This window comes from Symsagittifera roscoffensis, chromosome 2, assembly GCF_963678635.1.
Source record: "Symsagittifera roscoffensis chromosome 2, txSymRosc1.1, whole genome shotgun sequence".
Lineage (NCBI taxonomy): Eukaryota > Metazoa > Xenacoelomorpha > Acoela > Convolutidae > Symsagittifera > Symsagittifera roscoffensis.
In genome coordinates, this window is record NC_087063.1 from 21123805 (window position 1) to 21148787 (window position 24983).

The 24983-nt window shown below is 34.3% G+C and overlaps 1 protein-coding gene across 7 annotated transcripts in view; it reads right to left on the bottom strand.

Moving 5' to 3' along the window:
• LOC134838902 (chloride channel protein D-like) overlaps window positions 1–24983 on the bottom strand; it is an 83054-nt gene that overhangs the window by 22907 nt on the left and 35164 nt on the right. For 5 of the 7 annotated variants that reach the window (XM_063854206.1, XM_063854207.1, XM_063854209.1 and 2 more), the window contains exons 5-13: window positions 16031–16135; window positions 14866–14949; window positions 7470–7645; window positions 6676–6744; window positions 6418–6541; window positions 5869–5988; window positions 3852–4046; window positions 3575–3660; window positions 1272–1301 (exon numbers count right to left, since the gene is read on the bottom strand). In XM_063854206.1, coding sequence (XP_063710276.1) covers window positions 1272–1301; window positions 3575–3660; window positions 3852–4046; window positions 5869–5988; window positions 6418–6541; window positions 6676–6744; window positions 7470–7645; window positions 14866–14949; window positions 16031–16135 — 989 coding nt within the window. The remainder of the gene's footprint in view (window positions 1–1271; window positions 1302–3574; window positions 3661–3851; window positions 4047–5868; window positions 5989–6417; window positions 6542–6675; window positions 6745–7469; window positions 7646–14865; window positions 14950–16030; window positions 16136–24983) is intronic. The other 2 variants (XM_063854212.1, XM_063854213.1) reach the window with 2 other exon arrangements.

Genomic DNA, 24983 nt, shown 5'->3' on the forward strand with positions numbered 1-24983 from the left:
TTTTGTCTGAAAAAATGGTTTTGCATGCGTTTTTTTAATTATTCGCTTTGTCGATTTCAAATAGTTTTAATTACTCGAACTTTTTTAAATTATCACTTTTAGTTGCAAAAAGTGTTAACAGACAGTTCGAGCTAATGCAAAAGCTATTTCAGAAAAATTTAGCATGCAAAAGCTATTTTTTGTGACATCTTTTTCTCAATTTTAACTGAAAACTCACTTCAGCAAGCAAAATTTGTTTGATTTGGCAGATTGCACTTTTCAACTAGTTCTACGTATTCTTTAATTATAATTAATTCTACTTGATAAAATTTTTTGCAATTTATAATACAAACGCTAATATGTCTAAATTTTGTCCTGTCAAACAGTTTTTGTTAGCTGCTTTTCTATGAAACAAAATTATTAACTTTAAGAAGTGAAACCTTTATCAGGAAAAATTAATTTATTTTATGATTTCTATAAAAACTATATAAGAGCTCAACAGCTAACGTCAAACTATTCATGTTTTCAAAAAAAAAACTTTTTCGCAACGAGTTATTTGATGTTTTTGATAACCAATTTATCTCCTTGAAAATGCTTATGTTGCTTTCGTTGATGTAATTAGTTTTACTTAACTTTAATTCAAAGCATAATTAGAATGGTGACCTTTACAACTAGCACGACAATCCGTGATTTCATTCGATTTATTTGGAGACACTGTATTTGTACTTATTTTAGATATAGGCTTTGAAAAAAGAATAAAACAACAGTATTAATGAAAGAAATGTTTCTGGTAATTTATTTATAGAAGAGCTGCAATTTCATGCCATATGCGCCAGCAGCACTTAGTTACACTTTAGCAAACATGCCCTTCGTTTTTTAAAAGTGATATTTTGACCCAACCAGAATTGCCCCTATCCGACTGCCCTTTGACATCTATGAGATAATTTTCGATTTCTAAAAGTTGATGAAAATTCCAAAAAAAAAGATTTTTTTTTTTCAGTTTCTTGTTTATATTGGGTTGTCAGATTTTATTCAAACCAATTTTTTTTTCATTTCGACTAATATTTGTGTTTGGCTCTTTTCTCCAATAAAGGCATTCCTGAATCAGTTTATTTTCCTTATCGAAAATGAGGTAGCCTAATAGTAAATTGCCTTGCAAACACAAATGGCACAAAACGCACATAAAACCGGACTTCTAGAACGCATCTAAAATGGTTGGTCGATGATCATTAAAGTTTATACTCCTTCCTGTTTGTGTTAGGTAACTATGAGCCGAGTTATGCAATACTTACGATGTGTTCATGATAGAAGGAGTTCCCCTGCTAAAGTTTCGAATGCAACTTAGGTTAATTTTTCAGAAAGCTCAGGATTATAATCAGAGCTAAGATGATCGTTTTTGTCTAACTTCAAATTGGGCTCTTTTCCAATCCCTCTTTTGATTTTCTCTGAAATTCGATTTATGAAAGCCTAACAAAACAAAACGTGTCAGAAAGAACAAATAGCTACATATTCACATCCAGATTTCAGTCTAAAAACTTTTAGACAACTTTATTTAAAAAATTTTCGAGGTGTTGGAAAACTGGAAAAGAGTCTCAAAATGTTGTAGCTCATTTTTCATCCCTTAGATTATGCCCTGGGGCAAATAACATTTCGTCGAAAGCGACAACTGGTCGAACGCGACAAACGCGGTAGTATTTGACAAAAAAAGCGACGATGAGTAGCGCGCCACTAAGAATCTTGAAAGCTGTTATCCTTCAATCCTTTATCTGTTATCCTTTATCCTTCAATCCTCTCGTACCCAATAAAAAAATTAAATATCTCATGGCACGAATTTTTGCTTCGTGCGAATCGTTGCATTTTCAAATACAGATGCAAAGCAGAGCTTCGCATCGTTTGACATGCAACACAAACAAAAAAATAGGTAGCAAAATGAAAAATATTGCAAAAAACTAAGTAAACCAAAATTTCGTATGTCTTGACAAAAGACTAGGGACGCAGCTTAATATGGAAGTACCTGTGTGATCTTTTTGATTTTGTTATACTGATGCGGAATGAAATGAGTGATTTCAAAAATTGGACTTTGCCCAAAACCTTTGTTATTTCTAATAAAATAAGTATATTTTTGCAACGACATGACCTTTGTTTAAATAAAAAATAACGAAACGCAGCTGCTACAGGAAAAATATGCGCAAGCGGTTCTTTCGATTGAACCCTTCGTCCCTTCGTCTTGGATTCGTTAGGGTAATTTTCAAGTAAAATTAAAAAAAGTTTTGAAAAACGGTCAAAAGTTCAAAAACGTGAGTTTCCGAAATCCAGAATTTTTTCTGCAAACAGTAGGACAACGCCGTTTTAGCAGAGACGATTGCCAAGTTTGGGTTTTTCGAGTAAACTCTTAACTAAAGAAGGCAGGGTAGTTTTCGAGTAAAGTCAACATGTGTAGTTTCCAAAAAAAATGTCAAATTTTCAAAGATTTTGAAGACCATAAGTTTTTTCTAAGGACAAAATGGGAGCGGCCGCTTATGCGGGTCAGTTTTCAACAAAATGTTGTATAGAACAAACCTCTGATATCAGAATTGGCAGGATACTTAATCATAATCAAAAAATCAGAAAACGAAAAAATCAAAAAAAAATCCAAAAAACGGTTAATATATCAAAAATTTGACTTTTCCGAGAGATTTGTGAGTTAGTTTATCAGAATTTTTATATATATTCAATTGAAAAATTAACTTTTTGAGGACGATATATTTTTGTATAAAAACATTGGGTGTAGTCGATTATACAAGGAAGCTTACTACAAATGTTATTTCGATTAAACCCAAAAGTTTAGATTTCGGAGAGTAATTATTGAGTAAAGTCAAAAAGTTTTAAGAATCAGTCAAAAATCAAAAATTTGACTTTCGAGGATCATCATTTCAGGGGAGTTTCTCACAACCCGTTCTATCCAATGAACCCAAAATCTCAGTTTTGGGAGGTTTGTTTTGGAAGAAACAAAAAATCCAACAATATGGGTTGAATATTCCCTCCACAGTCTCTTTCGAAGGCCGTACTGAACATACTGAACATACTGAATAAAACAAGGTACCCCCAGACCTTAGAACCCCCAGACCTTAGAGTTCAAAAGCAACCGCGTAACATCCAGTTAAGGTTCATTAATGAAGCAAGTTAAACTTCTTGTAAGAAAAGTTGACGGGAAAAAAAAGAATAGTACCCGGTTATTAGACACTTGCTTTTGCTAGTCTAAAAAAACCGGGAGGTCGTTTCTGATCAATTGTCGCTTCCGACTAGTTAGCGCCTCACGTGCCCTGGTAGGATTTGAAAAGAGCCTCATTATGTTGCAGCTTAGTTTTCATCCCCTTAGTATTCATTTTGGTAAAAGGTATAGATGATTGTTTATTTCAACCAAGCCGAGCATCCAATTCAAACGGGGACTTTAAAATGTGGGACAAATGACATCAACAAGGATCAGTGATCTTTCATCATGCCACTTCACTTTCACAGCTGAATAAGCCAAATGGTGTGAACAAAAATGTGAACTTAATTCAATTCAAGTTCAGTTGAATCAGGTTATAGAAGGTTGCTTAGATTAGAGACTCACCCGTCGTCCTCTAGATTCTGATAGCATGTGAGCTTTGTACAGCTGAAGAAGAGAGGCAAGAAAACAGCCACTGTGCAAGTTATTATCTAAACAACACAATTAGAAAAAGTTTAAACTTTACTCGGTTTTGGGAACCAAGAAAAACCTTCCAAGGATTCCTTCCAACGACTTCATAACCATGATTTTGTACTTCCAAAACTTTTATTGGCTATAAAATCTAAGTCGCTTTAGGGGGAGGGGTTAACTTAGTTCATTTGACCACAATCGCCATACTCACTAGTATGATGCAGGGTTCTACCATGCGGAGGAACTTCTTGGCCCATTCGGACTGTTGTCTGAAGATGAACTTCCTCCGCAGTCGAATGATTTTTAGGTGGAGCAGGTTAAATCCCGCCCCCAGCAGTCCGCCTATCAGACCAAGCAGCACCGTCGGGATGAACAGCAGGATGTTCACAGCAATGGCCTTGTTGATCTAGTTAAATATAAAACAAAACAACGATTACCAGTCACTATGCAAGTAGCACAGAATGTTCCGACCATAGTCTTGAAAAAAATACGTTTTTTTTTCTCCAAATTAGTGTCGTTTTTCTGCGTCGTGTAATAAAAGGATCTAATTACAAAACTATAACTTAGGCATATTCGACAGTCGTACTAAAATAGGCCAACTGAACAACAGTTTTTGTTAAAAAAAAATGGCTACAAAAACAAAAAAAATCTTCTAAAATTTAAAAAAAAATTTTTTTTTTGCAGAAAGGATTTGAATTTTTAGAAGTATTTGATTACCAGAACCGCGCTAAGAACACTTCAAAAGCTAACTTTACTTGAGCAACACTAAGTTATCGTGGCTTAAATTAAGCATAAATAAGCCATTGTAAGCCAGCTCGCTCACTTTATTCGTTCGAACTTAGACTAAAAATAAAAAATTTGAAGCCAGTTTTTCTCAATACTGGGACAATTTTTAGAAAAATTTTTAAGGTCAAATCACGACTAAAAGGGCTTTAAAATGATATTTTACTCGACCCATTCCGATGATTTTTTATGGTACCCAGTGCAGGGGCGGATTTAGGGGGGGGGGGGGGGGGGGGTTGGCGGACGCCCCCTTCCCTCTGGGATTCGACCCCCTGCCGACCCAAAGGGTCCCCCCTTTTGTACTTTTTAAGAAATCCATTTTTGGCCAACCGACCCTAAAATTTTTCTAAAGGCGCCAATATATTCTATTTTTGAGCGCGCGCAGAGAAAACGCAATTTTTTGGTCAAAATTTTCCAAAAAGTGCCTAAAAACGCCTTTTTTTGGACTGTTTTTTCAAATTTTTGCCTGCGGCGCAGAAAATTTTGCCAAAAAAGGGACTAAATCATGCTTAGGGAGAGCTCAAAAATCAATTCCGTCGACCTTAAAAAAAAGGTCGACAAAATTTTCGAAACTTTTTTGAAAATCCGCCCCCCCCCCCCTCGAGAAAATCCTAGATCCGCCCCTGACCCAGTGGCGTGCGCAAAAATTTTTCTAGGGGGGGGGGGGGCTTTTTTTCGAAAAACTATCGAAAAGTTTGTCGACCTTTTTTTTAGGTCGACAAAATTGATCTTCTGAGCTCTCCTAAATCACTATTAAGACCCAATTTTGACCAAATATTCTGCGCCACAGGCAAAATTTAAAAAAAACAGGCCAAAAAAAGCGTTTTTAGGCACTTTTGGAAAATTCTGACCAAAAAATTGAGGTTTTTTAGGCGCGCGCTGCCCCCTCAAAATTAGTTATATTGGCACCGAAGGCGCCTTTAGAAAATTTTTGAGGTTGGTCAGCCAAAAATTGGATGTAGTAAAGTTATACCAAAGGGAGACCCTTTGGAAAATTTGGCGACCTGAATTAAGCGGGGGGGGGGGGGGGGGCGGTCGCCCCTTTCCCCTCGGCACGCTACTGATGGTACCTGATTTTGCATGGAAAACGAAAAAGCTAAAGCACACGAATACAAAGTTCCTCCACATTTTCAATGGTCGGAACAACAATAGCAAAAGGAAAAGTTCCTACACCATTAGATGCCAACAAATAAAATTATGCTTAAGTCACATTTTCAGATTTTCCATCGAAATTTAGCTCTTAGGTTCTTAATTTCTTGATTATTGATTTGAAAAAAAAATTCTGTTGATTTTTCTGTTAAATTTTGAACACAGTGCGAACAACATAAGGTGAAATCTGCTGTAAGTTTTTCGTTGGAAAAAAAAGCTCCAAGCAATCATGGAAAATAAAAAAAAAATGAATAATATTGTCTATATGCCATGATTGCTTGTGACAATGTATATACCTGGAAGAGGATGTATTTCTCGGGTTTGAAGAGGCCGAAGTCGCCCCGATATGAGAATCCGTCGAATGCGGAGTTGAACAGGTCCACTGTGAATGTAGACACCATACAGCAGAAAAACGTCTACAAAAAAGGAGAGGCGTTAAGTTAATTTAGAAACATATGGCCACCAGGAAAATAATTACTCATTCATGGACATGGTAATGGTATCTGAACTTTAGGGTAAGGTCTTAAGCTCCAATTATTTGTATTAACGTACCGTAGAACTATAAAAAAAAACTTACAATTGTCACTAGAAACAATTACTTAAAGGCGGGCATCAATCAGATATTTGCGGCGATCAATCCAGCGCTTGTTTTTGTGAAGAAGCTTTTTATTTCACACTCATGGAAAAGTAGCTAACGATCGTCTACTTAAGGTGATAATCTCAAGTTATTACCCTAACAACATAATAAAAGAACAAAACTACGATGTTTTTTTTTCTGGTATGTAAATACAGAACGTCTATCGATGATTGTTAAGCGGACGATGATTGTCAAATTTGTTCCTTACCTGCCAAGATAGCTTCAGGTTCCAGAAAGAGGATACTTCTTCCATGGCGAATAGTAGACCCCCAACTGGTGCGCCAAAGGCAGCAGATACTCCTGCCGCAGCCCCCGCTGTTATGAAGTTTCGCCTGAAAACACCAGTGTTAAAAACAAACAACTAATCATTTAATTTAACATTTAAATGAAAACATGTTCGATTTGATAAGCTTCATATGATTGTCACAAACAGTTTTATTGAGTTCAATAGTAAGCGTCTCCTCACTTGTCTTCCGGGTTGCGAAAACGGGTGAAGAATGGGAACTTCGTGCAGATGCCAGCACCCACACAGCTTCTGAAACAGACACACAAAACAATTTTCATTAAGGCTAGCTATGACCCATTGTGCTGCAATAGAGTTCGTTTGCTCAAGAACAAGCACTGACTTTTCGCCATTAAGTCAAAATTAGGACAAAAAAAATTCAAAACTTCCAACAATTTTTTGGCTTATTTTGTTCACATGTTTAATTGGATCTTATATTGACCAGGCTTTTTTAAATAGGCCAATTCAACTTATACTGCAGCTGATCAAAAAAAAAACTGACCACAAAAACCGAATACAGGAAAAAATTTTCTGCAAAGTTGAAACATTTGATTGTGTCATCATATAGGTCGATGAAATTCATTTCTTCCCAGGCATACATTCCACCGATTATCCAACCCAATACTAAGTTATGTTTGAAATAAACCAAATACTCAAAAGATAAATATAAAAGCGTCAATTCTTTTTCATTGATTTTTATGGAATATTCATTTTTATCTCTCTTCTTGAGTGCTTGTTTCAAATTGTATCCAATCATTTTCAACTAAAATTGGTTACTTATCCGTTTTACTCACCTTCACGTCTTTTTCCGAGCTTTTATTTTGGTACTCACATACTTTTTTGCGATCAATTACATTTTTTGTTATATTATGTTATATTAATAATTTGGTTTGAAACATTTGATTGTGTCATCAAAACGGTCGATGAAATTCGTGTTTCTGATAACAAATGAATAAACTAGTGAACAGTGTCCATACCCCATGTGGATCATGGGTCCCTCAGGCCCCACTGGGAGTCCACTGCCGACAGCACACACATTGGAGAAGAACTTGACAATGAGGGTGCGAATGTTGAAGATCTGCCTCACCACTGTCCCGTTCAGGTACCCAATCAACTCCGGAATGCCCGAGCCAGACGCAGCCGGCCTCAACAGCTGGATAAAAAATTGAAGTTTAACAGTAGACAATGATAGCCGGTGGCTGCGCAAGTAATACAGAATTTTTCAATCACAATGAACTAGGTCGATAAATGAAGATTTTTTTTAAATTGAAAAATATTTCAAAATTAAGGTATATCTTTTTGTTTCTAAATATTCAGTTGTTGTTTTTGTTAAAGGACGAATGACATCGGTGAAAAGGTGTAAGAGCGAGGAGCTGAACTATTAGAAAATGTAGTAGAAATAAATTATAATTGCAAGTTCTCATCAAATTTGGTCTGAAAAACGGAAAGGACTTTGAAACACTACCACTCAAACTTTCTTCAAACTAAACAAAAACGATTTTTAAAAAAAACAACCAGCGTCATATTTCTACCTCACCCTTGAGGGAGGGGGTCGGGACAAAGATGATAACGCTATGTCATCAATTTTTTAGGGCAAAAACAAATCGCGTCCATCTACTTTTCAAGCTTGACTGGACACAAAAACAAATGGTTGGCAGAACGTGAATGAGTTATACCATTCCAACTTTTGACGACAAATGGGATAATTTTTGTATCACACTTAAAAAAAACTATTCTGATTTTTGCAAAAACTAACGGACTATTTCGGGGTGGTTATTTTACATCAGATCAATTTCGGATACTAAAATTATAGTTTTAAAAATAAAATTTTCATACCTAAATGAAATTATCATTTCCTTGAGTTCAAATATTTAAATATATTTTACTGCGATGGCTTTTTGTATGCTCTAGGGGTGAGAAAAGTGCTAATTCTACCAACTCGGAATATGCGTGTTTTCAAGAGTATATTCATGATGCTCAAAACGTAAATGCGAGTTATTGAAGTTCCAACAATTAATTCATACTCAAAATCATTTCAAACTGAATTGCGGCAGGCTGATTTTGGTCCCAAAAACTCCCCAAAATACTCAAACTGTAACGCATACAACATAATATAGGCTGAGGGTGAACAAAAAACAAGTAATTTAATTATAGCTTTACCTTATTTTTCAACCAACAACTCTTTCGTTTTATCTTATTTTTCTCTTACCGAAAACAAGTCGATAACATACTAAAGACATTCAAAAAATCAGGGTTTGGTCTTGGTACGAGTAGTCTTTTTGTTCAGATTTTCGAAAAAAAACAGGAAAATAAATGCTTGCGTTGATTTTTTCATTCAGAAATTGCCAAAAGAACATTTGCTCACTTCGGGATATCGATCCCTAAATCTTCCCTCGATCCCACCGGACGCGTGCACACAGAATAACAACCTGACTATAAGCTAACCCTGAAACTAAGCTAGCTCATTTTATTCTTTAATACCGAAAGTTTAACACAAAATATTTATGCGTGGCGAATTATCAAATTGTTATAGATGCATTACAAAATCATTCCAATTTGATCTGAGACAAGCTAATTGATCTGACGGGGCAGTACAACATTGCCGAAGTACAACAGTGCCAAAAAAATAGTTCAACAGTGTCAAAAAAAAGTTCAACAGCGCGGAAAATAAAATCTTCGTTCAACGGTGCCAAAAATTTGAACAAACTTCAACATTTTAAGTGCGGCAATCAAAAATTAAACGGCGATCGTTTATAATCTTAAGGGGAACTTTAAGATTTTAAGTAACAAAATTAGAAATTTGGACGTTTTGGCGCGAAAAAAATGTTTAATTTGTAATTGCAGACATTTTGGCGCCAAAGTTGGAGTGATTTTCTTTGTTAATTAGCGTCAGTATTTTCCAGCTCTTAAGAAAATGCGTTTAAATAATTCTGAAATTTTTTTTTGCCTTTTTCGGCACTGTTGTACTTTGGCACTGCTGAACGCCACCGTTTCGATTTTTGAAAAAAGAGCGGAAATTTATTCTCGAGGTGGTTTTTTATCTACTCATTTTCTTAATTTAGCATTTTTGACGGAATTTATTTAAACCATCTGAAAGATATTGTTGTCAAGAGCTCAATTTAAAAAAAATACCTACGATAATTTTTCGTTAAGATACAGGGATTTGAAAATTGCTCATTAATTTGCTCTTGTAATGTGTTCTTATAACACTTGTCAGCGGCAAATTAATGCGTTCCAAATTGATTTGAGGTCAGATATTTAGTTCTTCTAGATTAATACTAGACGCGAAACACGCCATTTGTATCTTAAATAGCATGTGAGGGATAAAATGAAATAAATTTATATTTTTTCTATTATTTTGTCAACTATTCAACCAATTTTTTATTGGCCTTAAAGTGCAGTCGGAAACTTCAGGGTTCGCCGTGATACACGAGCAGTCTTGTTGGTCTTAATAGTTCATATATGACTGACTTCGATTTGAACACTTAAATTTTGATTTCATCAGCTTAACGTTCGTAGGCTGTCAATATACCATTTACCAAAAACTACTCAAGATCAGTTAAAGGAACATCGGACCATTCAAGGCTTTGCCCTGATAGGAGCAGTCTTGTAACGGTTACTTTGGCACCAGTACTGGATTTTAATTTAATTGTTTAATTTAACGCTCTCCCAACTTGAAAACAGATTTTAAGGAGTTTTTTTAAATGACACTGAAGCTTGAATTATCAATTGGTTTTTGGTCTTTTTCTGTTTTACTTTTTGAGCTTTCCATTTAACAAACATTTTAAATAATGAAATTTGAAAGAAATCAACAGTTGAGCCGTCAACAATTATTGTTGCGGCTTTCAAAGGAATGCGGAAATTTTATGCTTGGGGTGATTTTTACGCTGTCAATTGTTGTTGGCGATCGAAACCATAGTTCTTACCAATATCTTTTATACCATTTTGAAGATACCCACTCTCGGAGTTCAAACGAAAGATATTTTACATTCAATACTTTTAGTGAAGTTCTGGGGTTTAAAATTGCCCATTTGGCCATGCTCCGGACTAATTTATGCGCGCAAGGAAGATTTTATTAAAAAGTTGGCGATCGAAACCATTGTTGGCCATCGAAACCATAGTTCTTACCAATATCTTTATACCATTTTGATGATACACACTCTCGGAGCTCAAACGTAAGATATTTTACATTCATTATTTTTAGTGAAGTTCTGGGGTTTAAAATTGCCCATTTGGCCATGCTCTGGACTAATTTATGCGCGCTAGGAAGATTTTATTTAAAAAAGATGAAAACCAAACGCAAATTATTTATGCGCGGTGAATTACTTTGCGTAACAAAATCGTTCCAAATATGAGTCGAGCTAATCGGTCATATAAATTTCGTACTACTGAAAATTTTACACCTGATGTTTTATATGTTTCAAAGTTTATAGTTCTCGATACTTGCTTCTCCAACAAAATTCGATGCTGATTCAGGGGCAGTCGGAACATGCAGGATTTTGCCCTGATATACGAACATTCTTGTAGAGAGACCAGCCTAAATGCATGCGAGCCGCTTAGCAAGAAACATTAACTTTGTGATTTTGACCTGAAATATGGTAACTATATGTAAATTCTCATTGAATTTGAATTTTACAAAAAAAATCTTCTCTCAGCAATAAGCAATAAGACTTGTCAACTGTCATGATTTTAAAAAGAGAAAGGAAATAACGAACTATTGAATCGCAGTCCCATGGGGAAAACTACAGAGTTCACAATGAAAGAAACTGCCCGATTTCACCATACTAATTAAACTAATTATTACGCTTCAATCAGCTGGAGACTTTTCCAGTTGGAACTTGTTTCTATTTTTGAGCAAGAAGGAAAAAAAGTCTTCCTACGGATTTTTCTTTTCACGCTTTCAGCCTTAACTACCCATGGCATGGCCTATAAATAGGCCAAGCTGGACTTTTCTTTACAATAATAGATCAGAGAGCGTAGAGCGTATAAAATTTTTCGGACCTTGTATAATATTTTCTGTTTAAAAATAGCCTTTGGGTGGCTCGAGGGAGTTTCGTTCAAAGACAAGAGGCGTCAATTTGAATGAAGCTGAATTTTAATTTCAAAAATCCAATTATATTAAATTGATTGATTCAATCATCATGTCAGCCTCCAATAAGTCCGAAGCTGAATGCAACGAGTATCAATTTTTTTGCGGAATATTTATGCCTGGGATGGTTTTTTTATTCAGTCACTTTTCTACTATTTAAATTTTTGACGGAAGTTCATCTGAAAGACATTGTTATCTTGAGGCCTTCCTCTCTCAGGGATTCGACCCCCTGCCGACCCAAAGGGTCCCCCCTTAGTACTATTTTGAGATATCCATTTTTCGGCGCCAATATATACTAATTTTGAAGGGGAGCGCGCGCCGAAAAAACGCGACTTTTTGGTAAAATTTTTGGTCAAAACAGGGCCTTTGTAGTGCTTTGGGAGAGCTCAGAAAATTAATTTGGTCGACCTAAAAATTTTTTTTAAATCCGCCCCCCCCCCCCTCCCTCGAGAAAATCCTAGATCCGCCCCTGCCTCAAAAAATTTTTTGTGAAATGAACTTGATCGAATAGTTTAGACTTAATTTGAGAATAAAGTCAAACTCTTAAATATCAAAACAATTTCAGACCATTTCGTCACAACAAGTAGCCACTTCCGCCGGAAAAAGTTGCTCAACCGCTTCTTTCGATTGAAATTTTCATCTCAGTTTTGAATGGGTAGATTTAAAGTAAATTCAATAAGTTTATAAAAAACGGCCAACGTTAAAAACCATAACTTTCCAAAATCCGTAACTTTTTTCTGCTAAAAGCAAGTTGCGGCCGGTAAAGTAGAGGATTCCCAAAGTCACGTTTCTCGATTAAAAACTTAACCTGAGAAATGGAACGGTAACTTTCGAGTAGAGTAAAAAAAAATTCCGAAGAAACGGTCAAAGTTTTAAAACCTTAATTTAGTTGAAGGCCATAAGTTTTTTCTAAGAAAAAATTCGGCGTAGCAAATTATAATCGTAAGATTCCAACAACCTGTTGTGTCGATTAAACCTATGATATCAGATTTGGCAGGATACCGAGAACAGTCCAAAAACCGGTCAACAAATCATAAATTTGACATTTCCGAGAATCGTAGACACTTATGCATAAGAAGTTCATCCATAATAAGCTTTTTGAAATCCGTTCTTTTTTTTAAAACAAAAAATCTCAGATTTCGTAGGTTAATTTTGAGAAAACAAAAAAAATCAAAATTATTGGTCAAATATTCCCCCCACATATTTTTTCGAAGGCAGTAGACGAAAGACGAAGGAGTAAAGCAAAAAAAGACCAAACAATTTTGCACGAAAGAATGTAGGCAGCCTTTTTATGGAAAATCATTGAAAGGCTTGAGAAACGAAACTACTTTTTTTGCAAAATGTGATAAAAATTTCCGAAGCGTCTCAAAAAAATAAACCTTATCACTTAAACTTTCATACTACCTGATTTTATCAAACAGAAATTCTAGGCAAGCAAGCCAAGCAAGACATTTAAAATTCAAATGAACGAAGGAACAAAAAATAACGAGGCCGACAATTACGAAGGCCGACAATTTTTGAGCAGACACCAGTTGAGCCAATCAAAAATAAACGGATTTTGTTGAAAACTTTAAGAAGTTTCAAGTGCCCCCTGAAACCACCTTGTAGCAACTGGTACACATCCAGTAATTAATTTTGAATATTCATGAAATTGTTTATGTCAGTTTCATAGTGAAATAGAGCAGTCTTGTATATCCCTTGATTTAGTCTCGAGCCATTCAAAAAGAAATGATACATCATTACCACGGTTTTTAGTCTAACTTGAGTAAAATTTTTAAGTGCCCGATGAATTGATCAAACCAAGTGCCCGATTTTATCAAATTAAACAATCAAGTTGAATCTCACAATACGATTAGCTCCAAATACATGTAAGGAAGGTAATTCAAACGGCGTGAAATACCATCAAATTTTTCGAATTAGCAATTAGTTTGCAAAAATCTGCAACTCTACATACACTGCACCACAATGATAGGATATTTGAAGCGCATTTAATCCAAATACAGACAAGACTGCTCGTATCAGTGCGAATCCCTGAATGTTCTGTCTGCCTTTTAAGGTATATGAATCAGTGATAAAATGGCATAAATTTCAAGTTTTCGTTGTAATTCAATCGTTTTCTATCAATTTCTAAGTCTAACGTTTTGTCAAGACATGGAATCAATTTCTTCCAAGCAAACGCTAAGCGACAATTTTGTCGTAAAAATTGGCCACAAGAAACTTATCAAAAGCCGCAATTATGCTTTTCGCTTTTGATAAAAGTTTCTACAATTTTTTCAAGATAAAATGTCAATCAATATTTGAATTGACAGTTTGACTTATTTTTTCACATGGTTCACGAAAAAGTTTTTCGATTTTTTTAATGCAACTGTTGCATGAAATTTATGCCATTTGGGAATTATGCCATTTGAGACGTAATCATAACTAGTATTGAATGTCACTGTTTTTTTCTAATAGCGAGAATAGAAGGCGGGTATACGGATGTGGAGCCGCACTCGAGTGGAAATGAGGTGATTTTTCCAACTGGTTTACTTCCTTCCAAAATGAGGAAGTAAAGACGAAACTTTCCCATAAGTGATAAAGACACGTATTTGCCCAAATAATTAAAATTCTGAGACTGAATCCTCAAATATGAACAGTTGATACATTAAGAAATTCGTTTTCTACACCGATGATTTGATTTTAGCTATAAATATTTTAAAAATATACTAGAGAAGCATCATCATTTGGGCAAAAGAAACCAAGGATTTTTCTGCCTAGTCTAGAGCGAAGAAAAGTTTTGATATGAAATTCACAAAACCAACTTTAATTTTCGACATAATTTTTCGATACAAAAAGTTGCTACCAGAGATAGCCATCTTGTGGTCCACAATTGAGTCAAGAAAAAATGTTCAATGAAACTTGGAAAACAAGGAGGATGTTTGGGAGCAAAAGAAAAAGAATCTGAGCTTTTTTCTATTTGACCTCATTGTGAATTAGTAACAAATAAAAGTTTTCGAGCTGGTTGTCCAATTGGGATCGTTTTCACTATATACACCTTTGGCAGAAGGGGAAGATCCGCTACTAGGTATAAAATTCTGATATGCTTAACCATTGATTTATTTCTTTATAGGGGATATTCGTTACTAGGTACCCGAGGGGGGGGGGGATATAGTTAAAGTTGTTATGAAATTTTGCATGTATGTGAATTGAATTTTTTCAAACAGATTTGGTTGTAGAAGATAACTTAAAAAACTGATTACATCAAAACAATTAAATGTGTCTGATGAGCTAAAATTTCAACTCACGACGACTGAAGAAGTGCTCATGATGCAGAAGACGAGTCCATAGCAGATGACCCAGATCCACGCGAAAAAGATATTCCTCAGATCCTGGAACACAATATACCTCTAATGGCACCTTTTTGGAAAAAATCAATTGTATTTTCAAAATTGAAAGACTTAGATGAAAAATCATAAAATCTTTTTAAAATCGGAAAAGTGGATAATTACAAAATTAACGATCGATTGTTATAGGAAGGATATTGATTTTAACAAACTAAATTTGAAGTTAAAAAAATTCCTGTTTGAAAATCAATCGTATTTTTAAAATTGAAATATTTTGAAGAAAAATCATAAAATCTTTTTAAAATCGGAAAATTGGATAATTACAAAATAACGATCGAGTGTTATAGTAAAGATGTTATTAATAAACAAATTAAATTTGAAGTTTGAAAAATTCCTCTTTGTACTGAACGCCTCCAATTAATTAGTTTTAAAAAATCATAACCCTTTCGGAAAATTGGGAGTTCACAAAAAAAGAATTGATAGTTTTGGACATAATTAATTCTTTTTAAATAATGCTGCAGCAATAAGGAAACACTTAATTTTGAGGCTAAAAAATCCAAACATTTTGTACGAGCAGCTACAATTATATTTCGAAAATTTTAACCGTTTAAATATCCAAAATTTTGGTATTCACAGAGAAATTTATTCTTTTGGAAATGAATTTAACTTGAGGCAATGAGGAAGCGCTTTTGTTTGCCCGAAATGCTCCAGCAATGAAAATCAGTGCTGCTTTAGTAATTAATAATTCAGTAATTCTGGCTGAGGTTTAAATTTTTTTTTCTTCTGTTTTTGTATTATTACAATGATTTTCCGAAATAGCTCTGGAATGATGAAACAGTTATAGAACTTAACACTTATGTTGCAGATTTAAAAGATCCCTGTTATTATTGAATGTTCTTAGGTGCTTTGAAAACAACCGTTTATCCTTTACATATCCAAAACTTGGGTATACATAAAAACATTTAGTAGAATTTATTCTAATTATTAACTGATAATACTCTACCAAAATTGAATTGAAGTTTTTGAGATTAAAAAACTCCTGTTAACAAAGAAGAGATTATGTATGAAAAAAAAAGATCAAATAAGTTTAGTTGCCGAGTTTGTGTGTAAATGAGTACGTGTTTACCGAGGTCGCTGCCATGTTTTCAGAGAGATTAGCCACTGAGCTTGAGTTCAATTTGAGCTTCATGTTGTCTATGTAAATCATCTGAATCAACTTCGCCGGTCCATGCTGAAATAGAAAAAAAAATATTATAATCATAAGTTTGAGCAACATTTATGGGTCAAAAAATCTGCAGCTTTTGCTTTCGAGCCGATGAAACGAGTATTTTCTTCATCTTATTGTAGTTTTTGGCTCTTTTCGACTCCTCCTCCGACATTTGAGTTTTTGAAGAAAAAAAATTTACTTTGTCATAATGTAATGAAATTAGTGTGAACAATTTATTCTCCTTGCTTTGTGTCTCAATTCCGCGCATTTCGCCAAAATATCATGTAAGACAACTATGAAAAAAAATTGAACTGTGGGAGAGGAAAGTTGAAAAGAGCCTCGTTTTTCTGCAACTACTAAAATACAGCTAGGGCTTACATTTTGATGACTTAAATAGTTTCATCAACTATATAAGAAAACTTCAGCACTAATTGGATGCAGGGAACAATTTGAGAAGAAATTGTTCGTTCGTTTCATTGGTCAAGTCAAAGAAAAAACAACTTCTCTGTACGATTACTGTGGTACTGACAGAGACGACCGTTATTTGATATCCAAAAATTTTTTTTATCTCTCCTCAAATTACCGCTTACTTCTAGAGCAACTGCAAAAACTGCAACGGTTAAAAACCTACAAGGAAGTTGACGAGTGAAAATATCTTCAGTAAGACATATATAATTGGTTGTATAAACAATTTTTTTCGGCGCATCGGATCCAGCCATTTCGCATGATACATGTAACGGTAGACTTGATCCAATAGTCAGATTGGCGATGGATTACAATAATAGGCCCCTTTGCTCTTTAAAATGTCTGTCTGTAAAAATAGCGAGACAGGTTCAATAAATAGCCATGCCAGTTTCAAAAAAGTTCTTTCATCTAATTAAAAAATATATATCATTAAATATTTCAAACAACCTCTGCTCCGTCAAAAATCCGGCTTTGAAATTTTAATGGGAACATAATTTTTTCGCGAAAAATACTGAACAGATTAGATTGTTAATGTTTCAACCATTAAGTTGCTATACAACCAGTTTTGATTGATATCCAGTTTAACTTGAATTCGAACTTGGCTTTTTGATATCTTTCATGCAGTATTTTGTGACGTCAGAAGGGATTGCATAATTAAAGGTCAGAATTACTAATTAATCAGATCAACTTCTTATTCCTCACACAAAAGAGCGGTGATACGGTGATTAATGCAGCTGCTTGTATTTAAACATGGGTGGCGCCGCGGGGGCGTTCAACAGTGCCGAAGTGCAACAGTGCCGAAAATGAAAAAGTGTTCAACAGTGACGAAAATTGATAATTTTCGGCACTGTTGAAGAATAATTTTAGTTTCGGCACTCTTGCACTTCGGCACTGTTCAACGCCCCTCTAAGGGCATCACAACAGTGCCGAAATTTATTGTTCAACAGTGCCTAAAATCATCAATTTTCGGCACTGTTGAACTCTTTTTCATTTTCGGCACTGTTGTACTTCGGCACTGTTGTACTGCCCCGGCGCCGTGTTTTAAAATTTAGCCACAGCCAAAAATCCTCGCACAAAAAGTGTAAAGTTAGTAACGCCTCCTACAACAAATCAAATCACAATTTGTGACAAAAAACTATCAAATAATGTCAGACTACACCAGCCTTTTGAATGCGCTACTTAAAAAGTTCAAAATACGAGATGAAAAGTTTTCAGTAAATTATTCGAACCTCGCATTGTTCCGAAATTTATTGTTGCCCTGAGCTTAAATTTGAAATAATGTTTTATATGTGATTAATTTTCTTAAAAATATGAGGGTTTAAAGAATGCAATTTCGGCCAATTTGGCACAATGAACGCGCGATTTATTTCGCTATCAACGCGTAAGCGGAGATTTATTCCGTCTTCTTAGAAATCGTTCCAAATTGGTTGAAGAAAGCTTATTTGCGACAGTTGATTTGTTAGTTGAAGCAAAATCTCTCACTTTGTACTTTATATGCCGTATGAAGCGCTGAATTTCACAAAAAATCTAATGTTAAAAAAAATCGTTTTATTACATTTAATTTTTTCATGTTATTACTGTTTCATAGACATTAAAAGGCAGTCGAAACGTTCAGGGCTTCGCCCTGATACGAGCAATCTTGTTTCATTTGTATTTTAGTAAGCCATTTATTTTTCATTTCTTGAGCTGTTGGAGATTTCTTGACGTGTTTAACACTTATTATTTGATAAAAATATTTCGTTACTATCGCGGTTTACGAAGTTAGTTCCAATTGTTTATTTTAGTCATTGGAAATTCAAAGTTCATTGTTGTCAGTAGTTTAATTTTTTAACAAGACTGCTGGTCTATGGAGTAGTATCAACATTAGAAAAATTAAATGCAATACGCAAAACCATTTTTTTTGTGTAAATTTGAGATTTTTTTTGTAAAAATTATCCCCCACACGCACTATTATGTACAAAGTGATAAATTTTGCTCCTAGTAACAAACAAGACAACTCGTATATCAGGGCAAAGCTTATATCGAATAGTTTTTGTGGAAAAAAATATTGAAAACCTATATTTTTTGGACAATATCGAAGTGTAAAATTTTGAGTCGTACAAAATTAATACGACAAATTAGCTAGCCTCAATTCAGTTTGGAACAATTTTGTTGCGCGGGATAATCGCCTTGCATAAATAATTTGCGTTACGCACTCAGCATTATGAATAAATTCTTCAAAGCGCGCATAATTAAGTCCAGAACAAAGAAAATTTGACAATTTTCAAACCCCTAGAACTTTACAAAAAATAATCGGAGGTGAAATATCTTTTTACATTTGAACTCATGAAGTCAATATCTTCAATGAGTATTAAAAAATTGTTTTTTAAAACTATCATTTCGACCGTAAAAATTGACTGAATAAAAAAAAGGACTCCGAGCATAAAAATTCCGTTTTCTTCGCAATTATTGCAAATAAGCTTCCTTCAACCAAAGTAAAACGATTTCTAAGATGGATTAAATCTCTCTTACGCGTTAATAGCGCGAAACTTATCGCGCGTTAATTGTCCCAAATTGGCCAAAATGGCAATCTTTAAACCCCCATAACTTTACGAAAAATGATCACAGGTGAAAAATCTTTTTAAATTCAAGCTCAGGACAACAATAGCTTTCGAATGATATAAAACAATTGCGTCAAAAATGGCGCAATTTGTCTGAAGAATAAACAACCCACCCCGAGCACAAATATTCCGTTACTTTCGTATCGAAAGTCGGAACAAAAACTAAAACAGACACGAAAAAAAGTTCCTCCCCAATTTCATTAGTCGGAACAACATTAAATGAGTTGGTTGTTCAGAAAAACCAATAGAAAAAGAACAAGACTGCTCGTATCAGGGCGAAGCCCTGAAAGTTTCGACTGCCTTTTAAGGTCTATAGAGCATTAATAAGATGAAAATTTCAAAGCAATAAAAAAAAATTTAAAAAAAATTTTAAAAAAAATTTGAGATTTTATGTAAAAACATCCCCCGCACGTCATATTAAGTACAAAGTGATAGATTTTGCGCCTATTAGCAAAGCAATTATGGCATATAAGCTTCCTTGAACCAATTTGGATCGATTTCTAAGACGGATTAAATATCGTTTACGCATTAATAGCGCGAAATATATCGCGCTTTAAATGTCCCAAATTAGCCAAAATAGCAATCTTTAAACCCCCATAGCCTTACGAAAAAAGATCACAGGTTAAATACCTTATCAAATTTAAGCTGAGGACAACAATACCTTTTGAATGGTATAACCAAAAATTCCGTCATGAAAATTGTTATGATAATTGGATCAGAGCGCAGCCAAGAATGTTACGAGTGCTTTGTAGGTCTATGAGGTAGTGTTCATTAAAAAAAATGACTCTAAATAAAACGAAACAATTTCGAAAAAATCACCCCATAACCCGCTATGTAAACTGCAAAGTAATATATTTCGTAAAAAGCAGAGTATTGAATGGCCCAAATCGCAATCTTCAATTTAACTTGAAACTATTTCACAGTATGATTAAATATTTGCTTGCGCATTAATAAAGCTAAATATATAGGCCGAAGTTTATAGCCCCAAACAGAGCAAATTGGCAATCTCTAAAACTCATAACTCTGCAAAAAAAATACCAAGGGTGAAACTTTTTTATAAAAAATTTGCGTCCTGGGTAACAAACCTTTTTGGAAGAAATAAAAAAATCCGTCAAAAATGACTAGTTAAAAAGTCGAAATTGCTCTGAAGAAAAAAAATTACTATGAGCACAAAGGTTCCGTAAATTTTTTTAAAAGTAGAAAAACAAGACTGTTGTATTAAGGCAAAGACCTGAATGTGTCAACTGCTTTTCAAAGTCAATGGATTAGTGTTTGCTACAAAAATTGGTGAATGTAAAAAAAGTGTTTGAGATAGTTTCTTGAAAACCATCCTTCTAGGCGCTATGTAAGCTACACAACGATATACTTCGCAAATGACAAAGCATCAAAAAGGACCAAACACAGTGCCTCAAAACGTGTTTCAAAAAGATTTCTTGACGTGTTTAACACTTATTATTTGATAAAAATATTTCGTTACTATCGCGGTTTACGAAGTTAGTTCCAATTGTTTATTTTAGTCATTGGAAATTCAAAGTTCATTGTTGTCAGTAGTTTAATTTTTTAACAAGACTGCTGGTCTATGGAGTAGTATCAACATTAGAAAAATTAAATGCAATACGCAAAACCATTTTTTTTGTGTAAATTTGAGATTTTTTTTGTAAAAATTATCCCCCACACGCACTATTATGTACAAAGTGATAAATTTTGCTCCTAGTAACAAACAAGACAACTCGTATATCAGGGCAAAGCTTATATCGAATAGTTTTTGTGGAAAAAAATATTGAAAACCTATATTTTTTGGACAATATCGAAGTGTAAAATTTTGAGTCGTACAAAATTAATACGACAAATTAGCTAGCCTCAATTCAGTTTGGAACAATTTTGTTGCGCGGGATAATCGCCTTGCATAAATAATTTGCGTTACGCACTCAGCATTATGAATAAATTCTTCAAAGCGCGCATAATTGAGTCCAGAACAAAGAAAATTTGACAATTTTCAAACCCCTAGAACTTTACAAAAAATAATCGGAGGTGAAATATCTTTTTACATTTGAACTCATGAAGTCAATATCTTCAATGAGTATTAAAAAATTGTTTTTTAAAACTATCATTTCGACCGTAAAAATTGACTGAATAAAAAAAAGGACTCCGAGCATAAAAATTCCGTTTTCTTCGCAATTATTGCAAATAAGCTTCCTTCAACCAAAGTAAAACGATTTCTAAGATGGATTAAATCTCTCTTACGCGTTAATAGCGCGAAACTTATCGCGCGTTAATTGTCCCAAATTGGCCAAAATGGCAATCTTTAAACCCCCATAACTTTACGAAAAATGATCACAGGTGAAATATCTTTTTAAATTCAAGCTCAGGACAACAATAGCTTTCGAATGATATAAAACAATTGCGTCAAAAATGGCGCAATTTGTCTGAAGAATAAACAACCCACCCCGAGCACAAATATTCCGTTACTTTCGTATCGAAAGTCGGAACAAAAACTAAAACAGACACGAAAAAAAGTTCCTCCCCAATTTCATTAGTCGGAACAACATTAAATGAGTTGGTTGTTCAGAAAAACCAATAGAAAAAGAACAAGACTGCTCGTATCAGGGCGAAGCCCTGAAAGTTTCGACTGCCTTTTAAGGTCTATAGAGCATTAATAAGATGAAAATTTCAAAGCAATAAAAAAAAATTTAAAAAAAATTTTAAAAAAAATTTGAGATTTTATGTAAAAACATCCCCCGCACGTCATATTAAGTACAAAGTGATAGATTTTGCGCCTATTAGCAAAGCAATTATGGCATATAAGCTTCCTTGAACCAATTTGGATCGATTTCTAAGACGGATTAAATATCGTTTACGCATTAATAGCGCGAAATATATCGCGCTTTAAATGTCCCAAATTAGCCAAAATAGCAATCTTTAAACCCCCATAGCCTTACGAAAAAAGATCACAGGTTAAATACCTTATCAAATTTAAGCTGAGGACAACAATACCTTTTGAATGGTATAACCAAAAATTCCGTCATGAAAATTGTTATGATAATTGGATCAGAGCGCAGCCAAGAATGTTACGAGTGCTTTGTAGGTCTATGAGGTAGTGTTCATTAAAAAAAATGACTCTAAATAAAACGAAACAATTTCGAAAAAATCACCCCATAACCCGCTATGTAAACTGCAAAGTAATATATTTCGTAAAAAGCAGAGTATTGAATGGCCCAAATCGCAATCTTCAATTTAACTTGAAACTATTTCACAGTATGATTAAATATTTGCTTGCGCATTAATAAAGCTAAATATATAGGCCGAAGTTTATAGCCCCAAACAGAGCAAATTGGCAATCTCTAAAACTCATAACTCTGCAAAAAAAATACCAAGGGTGAAACTTTTTTATAAAAAATTTGCGTCCTGGGTAACAAACCTTTTTGGAAGAAATAAAAAAATCCGTCAAAAATGACTAGTTAAAAAGTCGAAATTGCTCTGAAGAAAAAAAATTACTATGAGCACAAAGGTTCCGTAAATTTTTTTAAAAGTAGAAAAACAAGACTGTTGTATTAAGGCAAAGACCTGAATGTGTCAACTGCTTTTCAAAGTCAATGGATTAGTGTTTGCTACAAAAATTGGTGAATGTAAAAAAAGTGTTTGAGATAGTTTCTTGAAAACCATCCTTCTAGGCGCTATGTAAGCTACACAACGATATACTTCGCAAATGACAAAGCATCAAAAAGGACCAAACACAGTGCCTCAAAACGTCTTGGAACAGTTTCTAAAACCAGTTAAATCTGCACTTAGGTATTAATAGCACGAAATATATAGCACGCTAATAAATTGGTCAATTTCAAATCCCCTGAGACCTTATGAAAACTGATCACAAGTCAACAATCTTTAAAATTCAGCCATAGACAACAATATTTTAAGCATGACCAAAAACTCTTGGTTGAATATTGTCCGGAGAAAAAACCACCAGAAGCACATATTTCGTCACTTTCTTCAAAAAACAAAAAAAAACAGCTCGTATCAGGACAAACCAGGATGGTTTCGACTTTTCCAAGGTCAATGAAGTAGTGTCAGCTTAAGAATCGTGAAGACTTTCACGAAAAATAAAAAAAATTCTTATTTTTGTTTTTTGAAAACCATACCCCCACACATTTTGTATCAAACGAATTAATAGAAATGACTTGAATAGACCACATAGCATGCCGCAATTCAATTTGGAACTATTTCTAAGAAGGATTAAATACGCTTACGTGATAATTGCCCCAAATTGACCAAACTCGCAATCTTTAAACCCCCATAACTTAACGAAAAATCATCACAAGTGAAATATCTTTTCTAAATTAAGCTCAGAGCAACAAAACTTTTTGGATGATATAAAAAATTTCCGTTAAAAAGCCGAAACTTGCCTGGAGAAAAAACTACCCCGAGCTCAAATATCCCGCCACTTTCTTCGAAAGTCAAAACAAAAAAAATTATTGAAAAAGTTAAAAGATTGAGGAAATTTTTAGCCTTTTCAGTAGAAATTGACCAAAATAAACACGCGCAATGCACATCGAAACAATTAAGTCACCAAATGCGAGGAATTTGACAAATTTTAATCACAACCGTTCAACCGTAAACTGATCATGGCAAAGAGCAGACGTTGTCGAAAAATAAAATAAAAGAAAATTCGTAGTGGCAAATTATCTTAGCGGCAAATAGCTACCAGACGATTACGCTTCATTGGCTGGGCGACTTCAAGAGACTAGGTTTCCGTTATCTGTAGAAATAGATTTCAAGCAGTGTCTTGCTGTATTACCTAGCTCAATTTCTGCTCCGCCTAGCATTAAGGGCTGACAGGGTCCATTAGTTTGCTTGAACTTTTCATGATTGATTAGCAAGCAAGCCTTGGGGTATCTATTGTGTTATGATCTAAATCTTTTTCAACTGTAAGATTCCGAGAAATATACTAATTCAAAATTTCTCTCAGTGTAATTAAAGTCTGGCCTGAATTTGTTGTTGTTTTTTGGACAAAGTTATCGTTGGTAGTGAGGAAATTTTACTAAATACTAAAAGCCAAGGAAGCGAAGCTGCACTTCTCTTTTACATTTTCTCGTTTTTTAGAAGCGTTTAACACTACTAAGTGGTCATCAAATTCACGAAATAGAGAAATTCGAAGCGATAACAATGATAAAATCTAGGATGAGGACAAACAGCCTGGAGACGAGAGCAAAATAAAACAAGACTACCCCGTATTTTTACACATTTTGCATATAACGCAAGGTTTAAAACATTTATCCTGTCTCAAATCAATTTCAAGTAATTTCTAACGGGACTACTTCGCTACTCACCACGAAAAAAATCAATTTCAAAATAAAATGCGAGAAACAGAACCACTAGAATTAAACAAGCTTAGTATTTTTCGAGCGTTCACTATGAAAATTGATGCGAAGACAAAAAAAGCCAGAGGAAAATGTTTTCATGAAAAAATTTTGAAGTATTAAGTTGGTTGAATCGGTAACTTTTATGCAATAACCAACCTGATTTGTTCAAAACAATAAGAATCATTTTTATCCTTCACCCAGTGTAAAATAAGTTCAAAAACTGACAAAACATGAGTCGAAATCATTTAGGCCGAACTAAACTTCTAAGCGAAAAAAAAAACAAAAAAGAGGAAAAAATAGCAGTCGACGATAGTACATTTAAAAACCTTCAGGAGTTAATCCAAGACACTTGAGTCTACAACTAAAAACTAAGTCAACTAAACCAAAAATGTAGTGTGACAACTAAACCGACAACACATAAGCCGACAAACTATAGTCAGACTATTCAAC